This window comes from Aquarana catesbeiana, linkage group LG01 (genome assembly GCF_042186555.1).
Source record: "Aquarana catesbeiana isolate 2022-GZ linkage group LG01, ASM4218655v1, whole genome shotgun sequence".
Classification (NCBI taxonomy): Eukaryota; Metazoa; Chordata; class Amphibia; order Anura; family Ranidae; genus Aquarana; species Aquarana catesbeiana.
This window is the reverse complement of record NC_133324.1, coordinates 72,080,710-72,102,648: the sequence shown is the minus strand read 5'-3', so window position 1 is coordinate 72,102,648 and position 21,939 is coordinate 72,080,710. Positions and strand designations below refer to the sequence as shown.

The following is a 21,939-nucleotide window of genomic DNA, read 5'->3' as shown; positions in this document are numbered from 1 at the left end:
CAAAATTTGATGTGTACCTTAGTGCAGACTTCTGGGAAAATCAGTAAGCCAAATCACACAAGCAGAAAATGACATATCTGGAGGGCATTCGGTACACCAACTGTGTACAAAATGCCTCCAGGTAGCCATACTGCATTGCATTTTATAGAACAGTACAGCTGCTGCAGATTGAAAAGGAAAGGTAATTTTTAATAACATTTATGACTTGTGTCGCACTATATTATTTTTTTTTTATTTGCTAATTTTTTTCTCCCACGTAAGTGGAGTTACCCTTTAAGTATGCCGATATGCATACAATGCATGCAAGTCCTAGTAATGAACTTCTCTTATTGGCTCCCTTTTGGTCTAATAAATATACCATTGAAAACATTCTGGTATACCCAGGAAGTGCAAATAGGAACAAAAAAAAAGACCTTTTTATAGGGTCAGTAAGTTAAAGCCGTTTTGTATATTGTGCACACTTCCACTCAAGGAGTTCTACCGGTTTTAAGATTCCAATGCAGAACAATTCGTCTCTGCTCTTTAGAGATGAGGAGAATGAAAGGGATTCAGTAGATTAACAACAGAGCACTGGGCAGGGCTGACAACATATCTGCCAATTTCGCTCCTCAAAAAAGTATGTGGCATCATACCACAAGAGGACGTTAGGAGCCAAGTGCATTTCTGGCATATTTACAATTATTTTTCTGCACTTGCAGAGTTCTTAAGGAATTAAACATAGTGAAAATATGCATGTAATAATCTTACTTTTTTTTTTGTTTGTTTACCAAAACACGATTTTTATCATTCTTTATTTTAGAATTTTTAAGCAGATGCATAAAAGTTGCCAAGTAAGAAAAAGAAAAAAAGAAAAAAAAAAAAAGGTTGATTTACTAAAACTGGAGAGTGCAAAATCTGGTGCAGCTGTGCATGGTAGCCAATCAGCTTCTAACTTCAGCTTGTTCAATTAACCACTTGCCTACCGGGCACTTTCACCCACTTCCTGCCCAGGATCATTTTCATCTTCCAGCGCTGTCGCAGTTTGAATGACAATTGGACGGTCATGCAAAACTGTACCCATACAAAATATTCATCATTTTTTTGAGACAGATATAGCGTTCTTTTGGTGGTATTTAATCACCACTGGGTTTTTTGTTTTATGCTAAAAGATCAAAAAAAAAAAATTCTTAGTTTGTTATAACATTTTGTAAATAAGTCATTTTTCTCCTTCATCAATGTGCACTGATGTGGCAGCACTGGTGGACACTGTTGGGGCTACACTGATGATTAGGACACCCATCATCCGTTTCCCCCGATTATAAGATGTCCCCTGTGTGCATTTGCCGGTTATTGGCTCTCCTCACACACTGTCAGCGCGAGGAGAGGAATGCCGATAACTGGCAAATATGGTTTATACTGAGATCAGGTGTGGACACAGCGGATCACGTGGTAAAAAGCTGCTGTGATTGGCTCTTTACCCTAAAGACACAGCCGATCACAGATCCCTGCTGATGCGTGCCACAGGGGGTGGCTGAAAAAGCACAATCATTGGAGGACATCCATGGACACCCTCCCGGCAATGTGCCACTGTGCTGTAGCCATCTTTCAGCTATAGCGTGGTCGTGAAGAGGTTAATCTTTGACAATAAAACCTAGAAGTCTATTGGTTTCTTTGCAGAGTTGCACCAGATTTTGGACTTTTCAGTTTTAGTAAATTAACCCAAAATGTAATAGGGAATTCACTCTAAAGCCTGGTACACACGATCGGATTGTTGGCCAATAAAACCGTGGACTTTTGTCCGAAGGGCATTGGCCCAAACTTGTCTTGCATACACACGGCCACACAATTGTTGGCCAACAATTACAAACTTACTGACGTACTACGTTGTTTTTCAGCTCTTTAGCACCACCCTTTGGGCTCCTTCTGCTAATTTCGTGTTAGTAGAAGTTTGGTGAGTGTTGATTCGCACTTTTCATTTCGCACTTTTCAGTTCGTTTCTGTACGGCCGTTCGTCAACCAGACATGTTGTGGAATCAGGGGAGATAACGTGTTATTTATTATTGGCCTTGGAGTTATTGCTTTGACATTTTTTTGGTTGAATAATGATTTGATTTGGTATATTTTCTATATTTTTGGATGCATAGAATGCACTGTTAGGTTAAGTGCTATTGGCAGATTTTATTTGTTTTTTTTTTTTAATGCACAATAAAAAAAATGTGTAGAATAATACTTGGCTATGTGTTTTACTTCAAATGACAGTTTGGGATTTGGCAGTTACATTAAAAAAAAATACAATGTAAAATTGACAAGGGACACCAACATAGTTGTATCTTTGTTCTTAAAAACTACAGATAATGGTGTTGTGTTAACTTGCTCAAATAAAAAAATAAAAAGCATAATATTATTCTTGATATCAGTAGGAAAAAAAAGGCCTTTGAAAATTCATTTGCAATAACTACAACAGTATCACCAGCAAAGCAGCTTCATTATTATCCCATTAAAGAAGAAGAGAATTGTGCGCTGCATATCGAGATTTAATAATCTGCCATGTCGTGAATGTTAATTCTCCATTGCGAATGCTAGTTTACAAGACCGACCTCTTCTGGCTCGTCCTTGCTTCCGAGCATGCGTGTTTGTACTTTGGACTTTTGTCTGATGGACTTGTGTACACACGATAGGAAAATCCGACAACAGACATTTGTTGCCGTAAAAGTTGAAAACCTGCTAGCCAACATTTGTTGGCGGAAAGTCCGACAACAATTGTCCAATGGAGCATACACACGGCCGGATTTACCGCCAACAGCCTGTAATCGAACTTTCCTGTCGGAAAGTCTGATCGTGTGTACGCGGCTTAGGTCGAATCGTCAGCTTGGGAGTAAGCAACCAGGGCTCATTGCTATGTTCCAGCCTGAAGACAACAAAAGTGCCAGTACCACCAGGAGATGGGGAGGCCACATGGTTAGCAAGCCTCTTCCCAATTCCATGAGAGAGGAAAGCAGTCGATAAACCAAGAAAGATATAATTAAGAAATGACTAAAAGGGTAAGAAAAGAAAGACAAGATGAAAGACTAGGCAGAAAAAATGGGCGTGGAAGGGGTTGAGTAGGGGAAAGTGTAGTGTTGGAGCAAGAGGGGGAGTGTCAGTCCAATTGCTGGACAGTTCAGGAAGACTAATGAGCGTACACACAAGCGGAATGTCTGACAGAAAAAGTCAGACGGAAGCTTCTCATCGTCTATTCCGATCGTGTGTGTGTGCCTCAACTGACTTATTTTTTTGAAAATTCTGACAGGCCTAGAAATAGAACACGTTCGAAATATTTCCGACGGAACCAATTCCTATCGGGAAAACTGCTCGTCTGCATGCTGTTCCGACGGACCTAAAACGACGCATGTTCTGCAAGTACGAGATGAAAGCAATTGGCTACTGGCTATTGAACTTCCATTTTCTAGTCCCGTCGTACCTGTTGTACGTCAACGCGTTCTGGACGGTCAGAATTTGGTGTGACCGTGTGTATGCAAGACAGCTTGAGCGGAATTCCGCCAGAACTCCATCGGAAAAACCTTCAGAGATTATTCCAACGGCAAAACCGGTCGTGTGTACAGGGCATTAAAGAGCCTGAAAGTCCGCTGTGAAGGTGAATTCTGTCCAATAAAACTGTATTCTGCAAAACTGTTCATCTGTATGGTTTGAGGCAGCCACCAAGTCTTTAATTTCAGGAACCTTCTTTAACCAGACACTGATAGGTAGAGGGATAGGTTGTTTACAACATAGCTGAATACAGGATTTGGCTGCATTTCATAAACAGATCAAAATGGATTTCCTGCAGTTTCCTTGCACACTCCAAAGACATGCTGGTAGTTTAATTGGCGCCTATCTTAATTGGTCCCAGTATGTGTATGTATATATGGGAAATTTGTGTGGTCAGCGATCGATGTTAAGGTTTGCAAAAATATGGCACCAACATCCCATTTTTAGATGAGAGAAAAAAAACATGGAGAGGATATGGGACTTTCAAGGTGCAGAAATACACAAAGCGACAAAATATAAAAGGAAAGTATATACAATTTTTTATTAAACTAATTACATCAATAAAAACAGTACATTCAGTATACTCATTGCCAAGGATGAGTGCAAGACATCCTGTAAATGACAATGGTTTACTATAGTCACGTTCAAGTTTTCTACATGTTTCGCTGTATGGCTTCTTCCCAAAGAAGGTCACTATGGGTCACTGAACTGGAACAAGAATGGTATCAGTGAAGTCTGCAAAAGGTGTGAATTTGTGTCCCCAAGGCTTACGCCACATCAGTGACCCACTAGGTAGCATACCCAGGATCAGTGTTGACAGCACTATATATTGCACATTGAAAAACAAAGTAGCAATAGTAGCTTATAAATATAATAACAAAAAATTAAATATGATAAACTGTAAAAAAAAGAGAACAGATTTGCTTTAAAGATATGTAGGACATGGAGACCTAGGACCTTTTGTTACGATACATCCTTTTTCCAAAATGGATTAAATTCATTATTTTCCTCAAAATTCTACAAACAATACCCCATAATGACAATGTGAAAGAAGTTTGTTTAAAATCTTTGCAAATTAAAAAAAAAAAAAATATCCCATGTACATAAGTATTCACAGCCTTTGCCATGACACTTAAAATTGAGCTCAGGTTCATTCTGTTTCCACTGATAATCGTTGAGATGTTTTTACAGCTTGTTTGGAGTCCACCTGTGGTAAATTCAGTTGATTGGACATGATTTGGAAAGGCACACACCTGTCTATATAAGGTCCCACAGTTAACAGTGCGTGTCAGAGCACAAACCAAGCCATGAAGTCCAAGGAATTGTCTGTAGACCTCAGACAGGATTGTATCCAGGCACAGATCTGGGGAAGGGTACAGAAAAATGTCTGCAGCATTGAAGGTCCCAATGAGCACAGTGGCCTCCATTATCCGTATATGGAAGAAGTTTGGAATCACCAGGACTGCTCTTAGAGCGGGCCGCCTGGTCAAACTGAGCGATTTAGGGGAGAAGGGCCTTAGTCAGGGAGGTGACCAAGAGCCCGATGGTCACTCTGACAGAGGTCCAGCCTCTCTCTGTGGAAAGAAGAACCACCTTCCAGAAAAATAACCATCTCTGCAGCAGACTGTCCTGTGGCCAGACAGGAGCCTCACCTTAGTAAATGGAACATGACAGCCCACCTGGAGTTTGCCAAAACCTGAAGGAGACTCAGATCATGAGAAACAAAATCCTCTGGTCGGATGAAATAAAGATTGAACTCTTTGGCCTGAGTGGCAAGCGTCATGTCATGAGCACCGCTCATCACCTGGCCAATACCATCCCTAGTGAAGCATGGTGGTGGCAGCATCATGCTGTGGGGATGTTTTTCAGCGGCAGGAACTGAGAGACTAGTCAGGATTGAGGGAATGATGAATGCAGCAATGTACAGAGACATCCTTGATGAAAACCTGCTCCAGAGCACTCTGGACCTAGACTGGGGGGAAGGTTCATCTTCCAACAGGACAACAAGCACACAGCCAAGATAACAAAGGAGTGGCTATGGGACAACTCTGTAAATGTCCTTGAGTGGCCCAGCCAGAGCCCAGACTTGAACCCGATTGAGCATCTCTGGAGAGATCCGAAAATGGCTGTGCAACGATGCTCCCCATTCACCCCACTCAAAAAGACTTGAGGCTGTAATTGGTGCCAAAGGTGCTTCAACAAAGTATCGAGGCTGTGAATACTTATGTACTGTACATGTTTTTTTTTTCGTTTCTTTATTTTTAATACATTTGCAAAGATTTCAAACTTCTTTCTTGTTGTCATTATGGTGTATTGTTTGTAGAATTCTGAGGAAAATAATGAATTGAATCCATTTTGGAATAAGGCTGTAACGTAACAAAATGTGGAAAAAGTGAAGCGCTGTGAATACTTTCCGGATGCATTGTATGATGCGACACACTTGCATGAGTAGAGCAGCCACAGCAAGCTGAAAGTATAATGTAACATCATATTCTAAAACTATTCAGAGTGAAAATACATTGTTGTTTAGGGACACTACGGCTATATTTACTCCTGTAAAAATGAAAGCCATTTACTATGCAACCTTAACATAGCAAAACATAAATACATTTCTATCCTAATTAAATTACACAGAAGGTCAACTTAAGTTAAGGCATGTTTTACTGCAGATCACCAATGGGGAGGAAATGAAAATGCTGCTTTTTATGAACGCATAACCGCATTTACAAAGCTAAAAAGACACGGTGCGGCTAATGATAACCGGCAAAAGGCACATAGCTCTTTATTACCAAATGACCTTCTAAAGTGCACCTTTCAGTAAAATACAGGGTCTGCTTAAATTACCCAGACCCCCTTCCCCTTTACAAACCACCTACTGGTAAATGTATCTGAATGAAAAGAAACCAATCAACTTCCAGTTTTATTTTTATGTTTTTTGGTCAAAGCATAATTGAACAAGCTTAACCCTTTCATGACCAAGCCTATTTTTGACATTTGGTTATTACAAGTTAAAATCCGTATTTTTTGCTAGAAAATTACTTAGAGCCCCCAAACATTATATATATTTTTAGCAAAGAATCTAGAGAATAAAATGGCGATTGTTGCAATATTTTATGTCACATGGTATTTGTGCAGCGTTGTTTTAAACGCAACTTTTTGGGAAAAGGGACACTTTCATGAATTTTAAAAAAACGAAACAAAGTAGGCCCAATTTTTTTGTATAATGTGAAAAATGATGTTATGGCGAGTAAATAGATACCAAACATGTCACGCTTTATAATTGCACGCACTCGTGGAATGGCGACAAACTATGGTACCTAAAAATCTCCATAGGCGACGCTTTAAATTTTTTTTAGGGTTACCAGGTTAGAGTTACAGAGAAAGTCTAGTACTAGAATTATTGCGCTCGCTCTGACGATCACGGCGATACCTCACATGTGTGATTTGAACACCGCTTACATATGTGGGCGCGACTTACGTATGCATTTTCTTTGCTGCGCAAGCTTGCGGGGACGGGGCGCCTAAAATTTTTTTTTCCTTATTTATTTTATTTATTTTTATATTAATAAATTGTGTTTAAAAAAAAAAAAAAAAAAAAAGTGATCACTTTTCTTGCTGTGACAAGGAATGTAAACATCCCTTGTGACAGTAATAGGTGATGACAGGTACTCTTTATGGAGGGATCGGGGGTCTAAAAGACCCCCGATCCCTCCTTTGCACTTCAAAGTTTTCGGCGATTCTGAATACTGTATATTTTTTTTAAAACCGGCGCCATTGGCAGCTGAGTAAACGGGAAGTGACGTCATGATGTCGCTTCCGTGTTTACAATCAGGAGACTAGAAGGAAGCCGTTTCCGGCTTCGTGCCAGTCTGTCTCTAGCCGCCGGAGGTGGCGGATTGTCGATCGGGTCTCCCGGTGGGATGGGAGGCCCGTTGAGAGCTTCTCCAATATAACAGCTGAGCGGCTTTTAGCCGCATCGGTTGTTATACCTGGAAAGCCGGCTCCAAAAAACAGTACCGGAATGATGCCTGCAGTTGCGGGCATCATCCCGGTATAACCCCCGAAAGCAGAGGCCGCGTATCTGCGTACGCTCGGCGGCAAGGGGTTAAGTTAGAAGCTGATTGGCTATCATGCACAGCTGCACCATTTTTTGCACTCTGCAGTTTTAGTAAATCAACCCCAATGGCTTCTGAATCACTGGGCGTGATAAATGTGTCCACTATACATTCTTGTGGCTATTGATCCCAGCACCACCTTTTCAGGCACTGCCAGCCTGCCTGGCTGCAGCTGCCACTTTCACTAGCCCTCCTGGCTAACTTCTCCACAGTCCTCCCAGACTGACACTCTCTCCACAGTCCTCCCACACTGACACTCACCAGCCCTCCCGGCTGACTTTTCAGGAGACCTCCCAGACATGCTTCCTGCTCCAGGAAGGGGTTTCTCCCCATGTGTTGTGGGGGGATCCATCCAGCACCCGAGCCCTAGGTCACTCACCCCAGACAAGGGGGCACCCTCAAAGGCCACCAACAGCCTCAACACTCCATTTCCATCTTGCATCTGACTGCCCCTGCTGGCATGACTCATGCCTTTTTATGGAGGTGCCTAACCCCTTCCAGCCGCTTCATGCTGGGGACTGGTTGAGGACTTCATAAAAATGCCAAGCAGCTCCTCCGAAACTCCACCCACTACATCTGGAAGCTTCTCCAAGGTTCCAGAGACAGGGGGAGGCACCAGAGAAACTGCTTGCTGAGTCATCCAGTCTCCCTGAGTCACTCAGCCCTGACTCAGATACAACTAAGGCCTGGCTCTCAGCCAAGCCAAATTTTCCTACACTAACCAATCTGCACTAACAAACCTACAATAACTCTAACACACTAGAGGGTGCTACACTTAAAGCGGAGTTCCAGGATTTTTTTAGTTTATTAAAACTTTTAATAAACAGACACTCACCTGTCCCTCGGTCAAGCGATGCGGCCATAAGGAGCCCCGCTCCTCTCCCCCTACTCTCCATGGCGCCGACATAGAAACTGTGGGCACACACTGCACATTCTTCAAGTCACGCTGCCCTCTCTGAGTGGTCAGGCAATCTTCTGGGACCTGTGACGTGTTCCAGAAGATTGCCAAGAGGGAGGGGCCGCCTAGGGGAAGAGGATGAGCCGCCTAGGCGGCCTGAAGTCGGAAGCAAGAAGTGAGACAGGAAGTCCCACTCAAAACCAAAAACTAGGCACCCCCCCCTCAAAAAAATTATGGGGGCGAGGCGTGCTTAAAGCGGAAGTTCCACTTTTGGGTGGAACTCCGCTTTAAAGCAGAAATAAACTGGCCGCCTTCCCAAAATGGTTACTTTCAAGGCAAGCCTATGGTGATAACTCTCATAGTTGCCAGAGTAGAGAAGGGATGGCTGCAGATAAACAGGTAAAACTTATGTAGGAGGATTTATTCCATTGCTGTGACTTGTGATACAATCCTTCTGCGAGAATCAGAGAGGAGGGGTGGAGAGAGACTTTTAAAGTGTGTGTGTGAGTTGATTGGAGGTGAGGCGAGGGGCACCCCCCCCCCCTCCATCCACACAGGGCACAGGAACAAAGAAAGGATACAGAGCTATGTTCTGAATAGACAAGCTGTGTGCTGAGCTCTCCTCCCCCAACACAAATTTATCTCATGTGTCGGAAAACTTCTCAGAAGTGACTCATGCTGATAACAGAGGAACGAAGCACCATAGAAAAACGATACAAAGACCCCTTTTACACTGCAGTGCCGCACAAACAGTGCTAAAGCACCGGTTGTTTTTGTGGTACTTTAGCAGCGCTCTTTTGGGCGCTAGTGGGGCAGATTTTGTAAGGTCATGTGACAATGTAACCTTAAAAAAAAGGGAAAAAAGTCCAGTTTTGTGGCTCTTTCAAAGCGCCGCAAACGTCCCGCAAGTGCACCACCCCAGTGTGAAATCACTCATTGCAATGAATGGGAGGCAGTTTTCAGGTATTTTTTAGAGGCCATTTCTAGCGCTAAAATGCCTGAAAACTGCCTCAGTGTGAAAGGGGTCTTAGAGCTTTGGAGATAAACAAGTAAACACTACAGATATATGCGCTTTGTTCAGATATCATGACTGCGGTTTACAAACATTTTAAAACGGAGTTCTACCCATAAATGGAACTTCAGCTTATCGGATTCCTCCCCCACTCCAGTGCCACATTTGGCACCTTTCAGGGGGGAGGGGGGAGCAGATACCTGTCAAATCCAGGTATCTGCTCCCACTTCCGGGGAAAGATCGATGCACATTGTGCGGCGAACCACGTAATGTCCGGCCCCTCCTCCTTTCCCCCCCCCGCTGCCTTCTGGGAGACACACAGGTCCCAGAAGACAGCAGGGACCATTTAGAAAAGCGCAGCGTGACTAGGCATGTGCAGTAGGCTTCACTTCCCATTTTCCTTAGTAATGATGCCGGCGCCTCCACCCAGAGCTAAGGGACGGGTCGGCTTCAGCTGCCGACCTCGCAAGCTTCAAGGACAGGTAAGGGTCCTTATATTAAATTTAATTTTTCTTTACCCAGGCGGAACTCCGCTTTAGGCTCTACCAACTCCTACCCACCCTAAAAAAAAAGTGTGTCCCCTACTGATTGATCAAACAGTCTGCCTGGACAGACGAATGGCTGTTGCATGTTAGATAGCCAGGGGCACATACCTTTCTTTCTAAGAACCCTGTGAACCCAAAACCCTTTGGTACTCAACATACAAACTAACCTTTTGGCTCTAAAGCAAGGGTCATTCCTCTTACCCTCACACAAAATACACACCTTCATTAATACGATACTGTAGTTATATTGCACCACAATGACAAATGAAGAGAGGGTGTTTACCCTACTCTGCCTTTGGAGTTATAAGGTGCTAACCAGGTGTAAGTGACCTTCAATCACGGCTGCTGCTAAATTCTGAAAGACCAAAATGGTGTATGCAGAACAGTTGCATAAAGAAAATCTAAACTAAATTAAAAAAAAAAATCAAATGTAAGCAATAACACATGAATGTAATTTCAAACTTTATTTTTTTTTTGAGGTTTCACTGCTGTTTATTGAACAGTTCAGCCTTTAGGCTCGGTTCACATCAATGCGTTTTTTGCAGAAACGCACTACAGTTTATTTAAGATGGTTTCCTATGGGACACGTTCACATTTATGCTTTTTTTCAGTCACTGTGTTTTTGGAAAGAGTCAGGGACCTTTTCAAATGCAAAAGTTTTTTTTTTTTGCTTTTTTGGTTCAATAGACTTTAATGGAGAAGCTAAAAAAAAGCATGTAGTGCGTTTTTGCCGTGATTTTACCACGATTTGCGTTTTTTTATCTGCTCAACAAATTGTCAAAAAAACCCATAAAAAACGCAAAATCGCAGTAAAATCATGTGTGTAAAACCACAAAACAAACAGAAAAAAGCACTGAAGAAACTACCAAATGCAAACTGCATAGGTGTGAACCAGGCCTGAGAGGTTATGTTAGATCTTGTTGAATGTTGCAGTGTCCAAACTGTACACAATCTTATAACTTCCAGACATCCATCTCAAGGATATCGGTTCTCAGTTTGTCATCTTCCAACACACTCTGTACCTGCAGCTTCATCTTGATGAAGTGACACGCATCTGAACTGAGAAAACACATTTCTCCAACTTTGCCAGGTTTATCCTGCCATCTCAAGTTTTCACATAAACCAAGATGAAGAATTTTACTATGGGTGCTGGCTTCTTGGATTTCTTCTCTGCATACTGCTTCAGTCTCTATTTTCTGATTTTAGTGACTTTGGCATCCTTCCCTTTCTTGGGAAGAGTTTTGGCTGGTCCTGGAGCTGGAAGTTTGCACATATGTGGATGCCCTGGAGCCCCTCTGTCTGAAGTAGCAGTTTTCTCCAATGTACATAGTTGGTAAGGTTAAATAAAAACAATGGTCCATCCAGTTCAACCTATGTGGGTGTGTGTTCATGTAGATAGTCATTTCCCATATCCCTTGTGTTCGCTAAGATGCACACCCAAGAGTCTTTAAAACTATCCATACTTCCTGCTGACACCAATTTTGGAAGAGTTCCACATCCCTACCGCCCTGACAATAAAATGCCGCACGCAGCTTAAGGTTAAACCACTTCTCCTCCAATCTCATTGTGTGGCCTCTTGTCCTCTTACAGTCCCGTACTGATTTGGCTTTCCAGTTTGGGGATGATGAGCTGCAGATCCTTCAATTCTGGTTCTTGTGCTCTAAATTGGCAACCTGGACCAGGAGGTCACTGTTGTCGCTATTGCTGCTGGGGACAGTGGCCATGCCTCCGGCGTGTGATTTCCAGATATACTCCCTGGTTCTGGCAATGTCCCTGATTGTGCTTACTTCTCCTGCTGTGACTGAATGTGAGCGCTGGTTCAAGTCTTGCTTAGGCTTCATTATACTGTCTCCCTGCATCGTCATATTTGTCAAACCAGATCTTCTATGTGCTCAAGTTCAAGTTGTCATCTTTGTTGGTGTTGCCGCCTTGTCAGGCTGGAGGAAAGGCGCTATCAATTCTTTTAAGTTTGCAGCTTTCATTAAGATAATACCTGGTGATCTTGCCATGCAGGTCCTTGATCAGGTGTCTTCTATGTGGCAATAACCGTCTCCCAGTTGTGCTTCTCTGTTGTTACCATGTCACATGTGCCCCTGGTAGGAACTACAAGCAGCTATGCTAACACATATTGAGCAGGCATGGCCCACCATTCATCCAGAACAAGGGTATGTAGCCAATGATACACATGTATGTAGACAGGATTTAGTTGAAAGAGGCTGGATGTGAGCAGAGGCACATATGTGCATTTTAGTAAACTAAATGTCATCTACTTTGAGGCTGGGATCATACTATCTTTGCATGTGGCTCACAACAGGGGTCCCCCATTCGCCGTTTTAGGTCCTGAATTTTTGCCCGGATTCTGACCTGAAATGGACCAAAAGCCGCACAGGGCTCCTGTGCACATTCGCACCGGAGCCACAGCGGAGATATGTGAACCGGTCAAAATCTCCTGCTATTGCGAAATTGGACGCGGGGAAACCCGCATCCAATTCACAATAGTGTGAACCCAGCTTAAAGCAGCACAGGCCATAAATGTACTTGGTGCACTTAATAAAAGCTGACAGACAATAATTCGTACTGTAAACTCTGCTGTTTAGAAGGTGAGCCTCATATAAAATCACTCTGTACTCCATGCTTCATGATAATAGCTTTAACTAGATGCTGAACAATGCCAGATGCACATATTGTGTGGATGATGCGATTATTCCGCAAACACTGGCCTGAAATCATTTCAGCCGTGACCCTATCCATATTAGGATGATATCTTTCTTTGGCTATAAGCAAGAATCCTGCTTGCAGGGGGATACCTTAATCTTCACTCGGGGACAAAATAATATTAGAAATTTTAATGGTTGAGAAGTGTGACATCTCTCTCTGCACCTTGTGCGTTGTGAAGAATAATTGCAGCTGGAAGATAACGGGAGCGATGAGAGCAGGAGCAAAGATAAGAGGTGGCGGGGCTCGTATTACACGCCGGTGACAGAACTCTCTGTGGCGGTATGTCACCAAGGACCAGGATGAGAGCAACCCACAGCTCCTTTATAAACTTTCCTTCAAGAGACAGAAGCCTTTATTTCGCATTGTACCTTTGTATCTTTTATGGTAAATTTTGCTAGCAAGTCTATACTACAATTTCATCTGGATATTATTTCGGCACATAAAATAAGGTTACCGTGTGTACATGTCCTACTGTTTTGCAGAAAATAATGATCAAACAATTTTTTATTCAGAGCTGCGAGTTCATTTTTCAAAGTTTGCATAGAAAAGTTTAGAAAAAATAAAGATTGTGTTACATAGTAGGTGAGGTTGAAACAAGACACAAGTCCATCAAGTCCAACCTATGTGTGTGATTATATGTCAGTATTACATTGTATATCCCTGTATATTGCGGTCGTTCAGGTGCTCATCTAATAGTTTTTTTAAACTATCGATGCTCCCCACTGAGCCCACCGCCTGTGGAAGGGAATGCCACATCCTTGCCGCTCTTACAGTAAAGAACCCTCTATGTAGTTTAAGGTTAAACCTCTTTTCTTCTAATTTTAATGAGTGGCCACGTGTCTTATTAAAATTCCTTTCACGAAAGTTTTATCCCTATTGTGGGGTCACCAGTACGGTATTTGTAAGTTGAAATCATATCCCCTTTTAAGCGGCTCTTCTCCAGAGAGAATAAGTTCAGTGCTCGCAACCTTTCCTCATAACTAATATCCTCCAGACCCTTTATTAGTTTTGTTGCCCTTCTCTGGACTCGCTCCATTTCCAGTACATCCTTCCTGAGGACTGGTGCCCAGAACTGCGGCCGGACCAGAGTATTGTAGAGCGGGAGAATTATCGTTTTATCTCTGGAGTTGATCCACTTGTTAATGCATGCCAATATTCTGTTTGCTTTGTTAGCAGCAGCTTGGCATTGCATGACACTGAGCCTTTCATCTACTAGGTCCTTTTCCATCCTTGATTAGCCCAGAGTAGATTGCATTCATATTTTTGCCACCCAAATGCATTATTTTACATTTTTCCACATTAAACCTCATTTTCCATATAGTTGCCCACCCCATTAATTTGTACAGACCTACTTGCAAGGTTTCCACATCCTGCAGGGAGAAATTATTGCCCTTTTTAGCTTAGTGTCGTCCGCAAATACAGAGATTGAATTGTTTAATCCAATCTCCAGGTCATTTATGAAAAAATTAAATAGGATTGGTCTCAGGACAGAACCCTGGGGGACCCCACTTTCCACCCCTGAACATTCCGAGTACTCCCCATTTATCACAACCCTCTGAACTCGCCCTTGTAGGCGGTTTTCAATCCATGTACTCACCCTATGGTCCATGCCAATGAACCTTACTTTGTACAGTAAACGTTTATGGGGAACTGTGTCAAATGCTTTTGCAAAATCCAGATACACCATGTCTACGGGCCTTCCTTTATCTAGATGGCAGTTCACGTCCTCATTCAATTTAAAATAGTAAGGTGGTGCAGACAGCAATATATACATATAATTTTTGTTGTTTGCATTACTTATATTGCATTTTTTGATTGGAGTATTTAATTTTATAATAACAAGGTGGCGCAGGCAATATTATATATATTTTTGGTATTTCTCACACACAGCAAAAGCATACCACAAATTACACCCCAAAACACATTCTGCTATTCCTCCCGAGCATGGCGATACCACATGTGAGATTTTTACACAGCGTGGCCACATAGAGAGGCCCAACATGCAGGGAGCACCTTCAGGCATTCTTAAGCATAAATTACACATCTAATTTCCTGACTACCTCTTGCACTTTTAAAAGCCCTGGAGCACCAGGACAATGGAACCCCCCCAAAAATGACCCCATTTTGGAAAGACCCCCCCCCCAAACGTATAATCTATGAGGTATAAGTCTTTGGAAGATGTCATTTTTTTTTCTACAAGTTTTTGAAAAATGTGGAAAGAAAATTAAAACGCATTTTTTTAACACAAAGTTGTCCATTTACACAATATTTCTAACACATAGCATGTATATACCAAAAATCACACACCAAAATAGATTCTCCTACTCCTCCTGAGTATGGTGATACCACATGTGGGAGACTTTTCTACTGCCTGGCCACATACAGAGGCCCAACATGCAGGGAGTAGCATCAGGTGTTCTAGGGGCATACATTTCTCAAATCTAATTTAACTACCAATTACACTTTTGTGAGGCACTGTAGTGGCATGATTGAACCGTGGATGGGGATGGCTGAGCATGGTTGAGCCATAAATGTGGATGGCTGAGTATGCATGAGTATGGATGGGGTGGCTGAGTACGGCTGGGTATGGCTGAGTATGGCTGGGGGTGGATGGGATGGCTGAGCATGGATGAAGGATGAGTATTGAGGAGACTGGATGGCTGAGCATGGATGGATGGATGAGTATGACAGAGGAATGGCTGAGCATGGATGGATGAATGATTATTGCTGGGTGTGGATGGATGAGTATTGTTGAGTGTGGATGGCAGAGCATGGATGGATGAATGATTATTGCTGGGTCTGGATGGATGAGTATTGTTGAGTGTGGATGGATGAGTATTGTTGAGTGTGGATGGCTGAGCATGGATGGATAGACAAGTATTGCTGAGTGTGGATGGCTGAGCATGGATGGATGGATAAGTATGACAGAAGGATGGCTGAGCATGAATGGATGGATGAATGATTATTGCTGGGTGTGGATGGATGAGCATGGATGGATGGATGAGTAAGACAGAGGGGATGGCTGAGCATAGAGGGATAGATGAGGCTGCAATGGGCACAGATCAGCGGTGTGGGCACTACAGATTCAGCCCACAGCGCTGCTGCCACCGATCTCTCCCCCTCTCTGCTCACACTGTACCGATCGGTACAGAGAGGGGAGAGAGGAACCGCACAGGACATCGGCATGTTCACTCGCTCCATAATTTGACTGAGCGATCACGTGGTAAACGGCAGAGGTCAGTGGCCATTTACTGTGATACGTGATACGCCGGGTCATCTGGACTTGGCAGTCACGAATACTCCTGTGTGCGCGCCCCAGGGGGCGTGGGGGAGCAGGATTCTGAGAGGACGTCAATGTACACCCTCCAAGAGTTATTGAGCCGCGCTGTAGCCGTCATTCGGCTATGGCCCGGTTGTCAAGTGGTTAAAAGACCAAGCTGTCCAGCAAAAGTGGAAGCTCGAGGGTTGGGACAAACCAATTATTACTAACAGAGGTGCATGCAATGGTCTGCTTTTATTAATTCAGCCTTGGTTCACACAATGAACCGCACATGAATCTCACAGGAACAGCATTACATTCCTGTTCAACTCACATGTGAGATGGGACCTCCATAACTAACTTCCCAGGTCCGTATACATGCCTTAGCCTTTAAAGGTGTTATCACATTTTCTGTTTGAATCTAAAGGAGTCATGGACACTGGGCATCAAAAACAGCACTTTAAGGGCTAGTTTACAGTTGTGTCAAACACACTTTGTTAAAGCTCTCTGAATACCAGTCAAAGCTCTAGTCTCTAAATAAAATGGTTAGCTTACAGTCCTGTTTACACCCTGCTTTTGCTTGGTGCTTTGATGAGGCTTCAGTGGGGCTTCGATGAGCCTTTGGTGGGGCTTCAAGCGAGCTATGCCATAGACTGCTTTGGAGGCTTTGAAGATGTTTTGAAGCACCACTGAAGCTGCATGGGGTATCATTTTTGAAGCGAAGCCAAAGCAAAAGCAAGGTGTAAACAGGATATCCAAACAAAAGAACTCGCTGCTCCAGGTGAGACGGGAAGCCTAATGATATCACGGGTGCCCGCCTCGGCTCGCCTCCGCATGTGATCAACACTGAAGAAATGGCTGCACTCCAAGATCCATCAGAATTCTTATTTAATAGACCAACATGAGCATTTATAGGAAGAAAATAAAACAAATTGCCAGAGAATTTGGGAGTAAAGCGGTTTGCTGCAAACGAGTGCCTAAACGCACCTTAATGCGCTTGGCACGTTCAGCGTTTCAGCATTTATACATTCCAATGGGCAGAATAAATGAACATTCTGGCTAATGGATTAAATAAATGTCCAGAAGCTTGATGCGCCTAAACAGCTTTAGGCGTGTTTTTAACACTACTTTTTCCTCTTCTGGAGCCAAGGTGTCCAGGGGAGGAAAAAAAATGTCTTGAGGCCTAAAGTATTTTATTTTATGGAGAATGCAAATGAAGAAGTGTCAAAACCTAAATGTGGACAAGAACACCAGCACACCAAGGTGGACAGGAACAGAAAAGGAAAATATGGTGACAATATCCTCCTCTGAAGGCCCAAAGAGACAGAAGTTGGCCCTTTAGAGTCCACCTGTATCTTAAATAACACCTTTGGGTAGACTAAAGCTTTAATATCTTACATACAAAATTTAAATATTCAAAATAAAAAAAAATACATTTTATATTTCTGAAAAGCTATGACATTTATTTCTTGCTCCATTGGGTTCAACTGTCCACCAGCTAATGTAATGCCTCTCACTGAGTTATCCTACTCTATTTGGTTCTTAGCTTTTTGGTGTCTAGGGCTGGCAATAGACATTCCAGTGTCTCCTCTGCCATTGCTAACTTTACCTAAAATTGCCAGATGCCTGGCTGTCATTTGATCCTCTGGCTTCAATACTTTGAGTTTCTGAACAGGAACGAGAATTGTTTGAGGTCAAGAGGGTCATGGCTGGCCCAAAGATGGGATTGTTGACCAAAGTTGGGTCATTGGGTGCAGTAGAAGTCTGAGAGGTCAGAACTTCCGCTCTATGTACATGAGATCAGTGATTTAGCACCACAGCCAGATGGGTAGCATTTGCGGAATGAAATGGACAATGGCAACCTACCATTCCTCCTCCATAAAGGTTCCTTTAATTTTTTTTTTTTATTAGGTACAAGTAAAAAAAAAAAAATAAATAAATAAAAGAATAATCTCATTGTGGTATTAGTTCTAGGCACCCTGCGAGAAAGGACTTACTTAGCAAGCTGCTTTTCTGCATCAGCACAAAGTTCCAAAAGCCCCATCAGCACGGCCGATACATCCATATACGGCTCCCACACCGTGAAGCCACGTCCAATCAGATCAATAGCTGTCCTGCGGATGGTGCTGTGAGGGGGGAGCTTGGGGCTAGGTGGCTGCAGCAGTAAGAAGGTCAAAGCTTTGCCTGTGATTAAAAAGAAAAGAAAAAAAGATATATTGCATTAAAAGCCATCCCTTGAATGAGTAAAACGGTTTTACAAGACTTAACAGCAGATTAAACGGGCAGCGCGGTAAAAAAGATCAGCCGCCTCAGCAGAAAGGTGCAGGACTTCCGCCGCGCATCAGCTAAAAAGCATAAAACTTAATGGGGAGGAAAATTGTTTGACAGACAAATGATTGCATATGGCACCTGACGTGTCGGGGACAGGGGAGGCCAGGAGCAGAGAGGATGAAAGTGGAAAGGAAGGCTGGCACTGGCTCCTTCAGATCTCGCAAGACATTTAGGGTAAACGCCATGATATAGACATTATTGATCAATAACAACTGTTCAATTGCTAATCACTAATAGCTATTACAGCCTCATTAATCCTTTGCTGAGTAAACGCAGAAATCATTACATCTCTTGTGTACAATCTCGCCACAAAAGATTTGTTTTGTCTAATAAACAGATTTTAAAAAATAAAAATATGTAAAACAGTGTAGTTGTACAGGAGAAAGCCAATTGAATAAAAAAAAAAAAAAACAAACTACAAAAGCAACCACACACACTGTGTCCAATGTTGGAGGGATTGATTTTTGGTATTACACAACACGATGTATGGTGCTATATAGATGAAACATGCTGTTAGGGAACCATAAAATGTATAGAAATAGCGCAGGGGATTATTTACGGGCAACCTTGTATGGAATGAGTTCATGGCACTATACGCCATCTTTTATGGACACAATAAATCCAAGATGGATGTGGTTTTGTTGTCTGAGATTCAAAGAGATTTAGTCATGTAGAAGAGGGGACTGACTTAAGGAGAACTCTAGTCCTAATAATGTGCGTTAAAACCACTATAATCAATGGCTGATCAAATCTGTTGGCCTTCCTGATAATATGCAGATTTGGTGTAAGGGGGGATTATGGTGTGGGGTTGATCTTGGCCCCTAAGTTCCAGCGATGGGAACTCTTAAGGCAACAACATACCAAGACATTTTGGACAATTTTATGGTCCCAACTTTGTAAGAACAGTTTGGGGATGGCCCCTTCCTGTTCCAACATGATTGCACACCAGTGCACAAAGCAAGGTCCATAAAGACATGAATGAGCGAGTTTGGGGTGGGGAAACTTGACTTGGTCCTGACCTCAACCCCACAGAACACATTTGGAATGAATAAGAGTGAAGACTGCGAGTCAGGACTTCTCATCCACATCAGTGCCTGCTCTCACAAATGTGCTTCTGGAAGAATGGTCAAACATTCCCATAGACACACCCCCTAAACCTTGTGGACAGGCTTCCCAGAAGAGTTGAAGCTGTTATAGCTGCAAAGGGTGGGCCAACTCAATATTGAACCCTTCAGACTAAGACTGGGATGCCATTAAAGTTCATGTAAATGGCAGGCGTCCCAATACTTTTGGAATATATATATACCCCTAGCAAGGCAAATAAACTCCTGTAAGAGTTATTATGGGAAAAAGGCATCTCCACTGAAGCTTTATCACCAAGGCTTGTTTCCACAACAACCCAAAATGTTCAAAATCCAGCTGTCATTGGTACAGAAAGTGAGGTGAAATCTTCTGAACAGGGGCACAGACAGCTAAGCCAATGTTACAGGGGTGTTAACCCTTCCCTATGCTATCCAAAAAGCTTAAAATCGTTTGTCTGGCTGGAGCTACACTTAAAAAAATGAGCCTGTTCCGACTTACAAACAGATTCAACTTAAGAACAAACCTACAGACAGTATCTTGTTTGTAACTCGGGGACCCCCTGTGTGTGTATATATGTGTACATGCTGGTTTAATTGGCTCCTGTCTAAAGTGGCTCTACTATCTATGAATATGAGTTAGGGACCTTAGATTGTAAGCTCCTTTAGGGTAGGGACTGATGTGAATGTGTATATATATATATATATATATATATATCTATCAATCACTGCGTAAATTGACGGTGCTATACAATTACCTGAAATAATAATATATATATATATATCTATATATATATATATATATATATATATATATATAGATATATATATATATATATATATACACACACACACATTTTTTTTTTTTTTACTTGGTTAAAAACACTGCTCACTGAAGTACTCCCACGTCCCCCATCCCTCAAATACTACTAAAAGGGGTCAATACCAGTGCGCCCAATGGACATAGGGTAGTGGCAGGTACTAGTGGTGGGCCATAGCCAAGAAGTTGGAGATGTTGAGCCATTAGTGAAAAAAGGGCATACAGAAGAGGAGTCTCTGACTCACAAAAGGTACCATGCTGTAAAATGGCTGATCGTTTAAACCAGATTCACACTGGTACGCTTGCCTGTTTTCATGCGTTTTAACTGTGGTTTTAGCTGGAGTTCCATAGACTTCTATTAGGTTCTACATTTTCACCGCGCTTTGTGAAAGCACACCAAAGATGCAGCATTCGGGACTTTTAGTGTGCTTTCATAAAACGTGGCAAAAACGCATGACCTCACAGAAGTCTATAGGACCGCATCCAAAACCACAAGTTAAACGCACGGAAACCGCGAAGACAACAACTGCAGCGCACTGGGTGAATCCGGCCTAACTTCAAAAAGGAGATTTATCCCCCAAACAGAATTTAAAAGAAATCTTAAAAAATAAAACGTTGACAAAAAATGATAAAGAAATACTTATCTCAGGCTCAACACATTTAATATCAAAATTAATATTGCCATCACAACAGATATAAAAGATATTGTCCGAATTGTTTATTGAGATGATCACAGGCAATACTTCCACTGAACCATGCCCATTAAGGTGGTGAGGCATTTACAGGGACTAAACCAGACCAAGTGGTACAGAATTTACAGGTTTATAACAGACGGAAAGGAGGCCTCACCACCTGTCAAAGGTGCAGCAATAACAGTTGCATGTCCAAACATAGCCCAATGGTTGATTACTTCTAAAGGGAGGCAGACACTGCAAATTTTCTCACCAGAAACTTGAGAGTGCACCAGGCGATTATAATGAACAAGACCCTCCTATTCAGAATCAGTCTGAACAGGACATGGTCAAGCAACCAAATATTTTTTCAGACCAGAAACAGGTAGGAATCTGCAACAAAGTTTTTAAACATTCTTTTAATGTACATAGATCACCCAGAGGGGATGTTTTTTTTTTTTTCTTTTTTTTTTTTTTTTACCAAAAGTGGAGTTACTCTTTAAGCCTTGTCCTTGAGTTTTTTTTTTTTAACTATTGCTTTAGATGTTGAAGTGATGACTACCTTCTCCTCTGTGACAGAGACAGGGAGGGGGAGAAACCAGGCACATACATTTCCCAAGGTTAAAAACATACATTTCAGTCATGAACAGCTGTGGATCCCTATTAGGTCTGCTCCATCTCTAATACGTTGCTCTTGTCTTTGTACTCCCTTATTATCTTTCCAGCAGTAAGGAATGAAGACACTGGGGTCAGCCACAGCAGCCATTAGATATTCAGGACCTCTGCAGAGGTCACAAGAGCAGCTTAAAGAAATCTCAGGACAGGCTGGCTTGGCATTTAACAGAAGCCTTGAAGGTTATTCCTTGGGAAAAGGAAGAATCCAGAGATTTTTTTCAAGATGCGAGACTGAAACCTTGTTAAGTACCCCTAGCAGGCTTATATTTGCCCAGCTTCCACAGACTATTAGAACATGTCTTTGGGGTA

General features: G+C 42.4%; 1 protein-coding gene across 2 annotated transcripts in view; it reads right to left on the bottom strand.

Moving 5' to 3' along the window:
• Positions 1–21,939, bottom strand: part of WDR7 (WD repeat domain 7) — a 586,970-nt gene that overhangs the window by 162,799 nt on the left and 402,232 nt on the right. For both annotated transcript variants that reach the window (XM_073620215.1, XM_073620224.1), the window contains one exon: positions 18,052–18,238. In XM_073620215.1, coding sequence (XP_073476316.1) covers positions 18,052–18,238 — 187 coding nt within the window. The remainder of the gene's footprint in view (positions 1–18,051; positions 18,239–21,939) is intronic.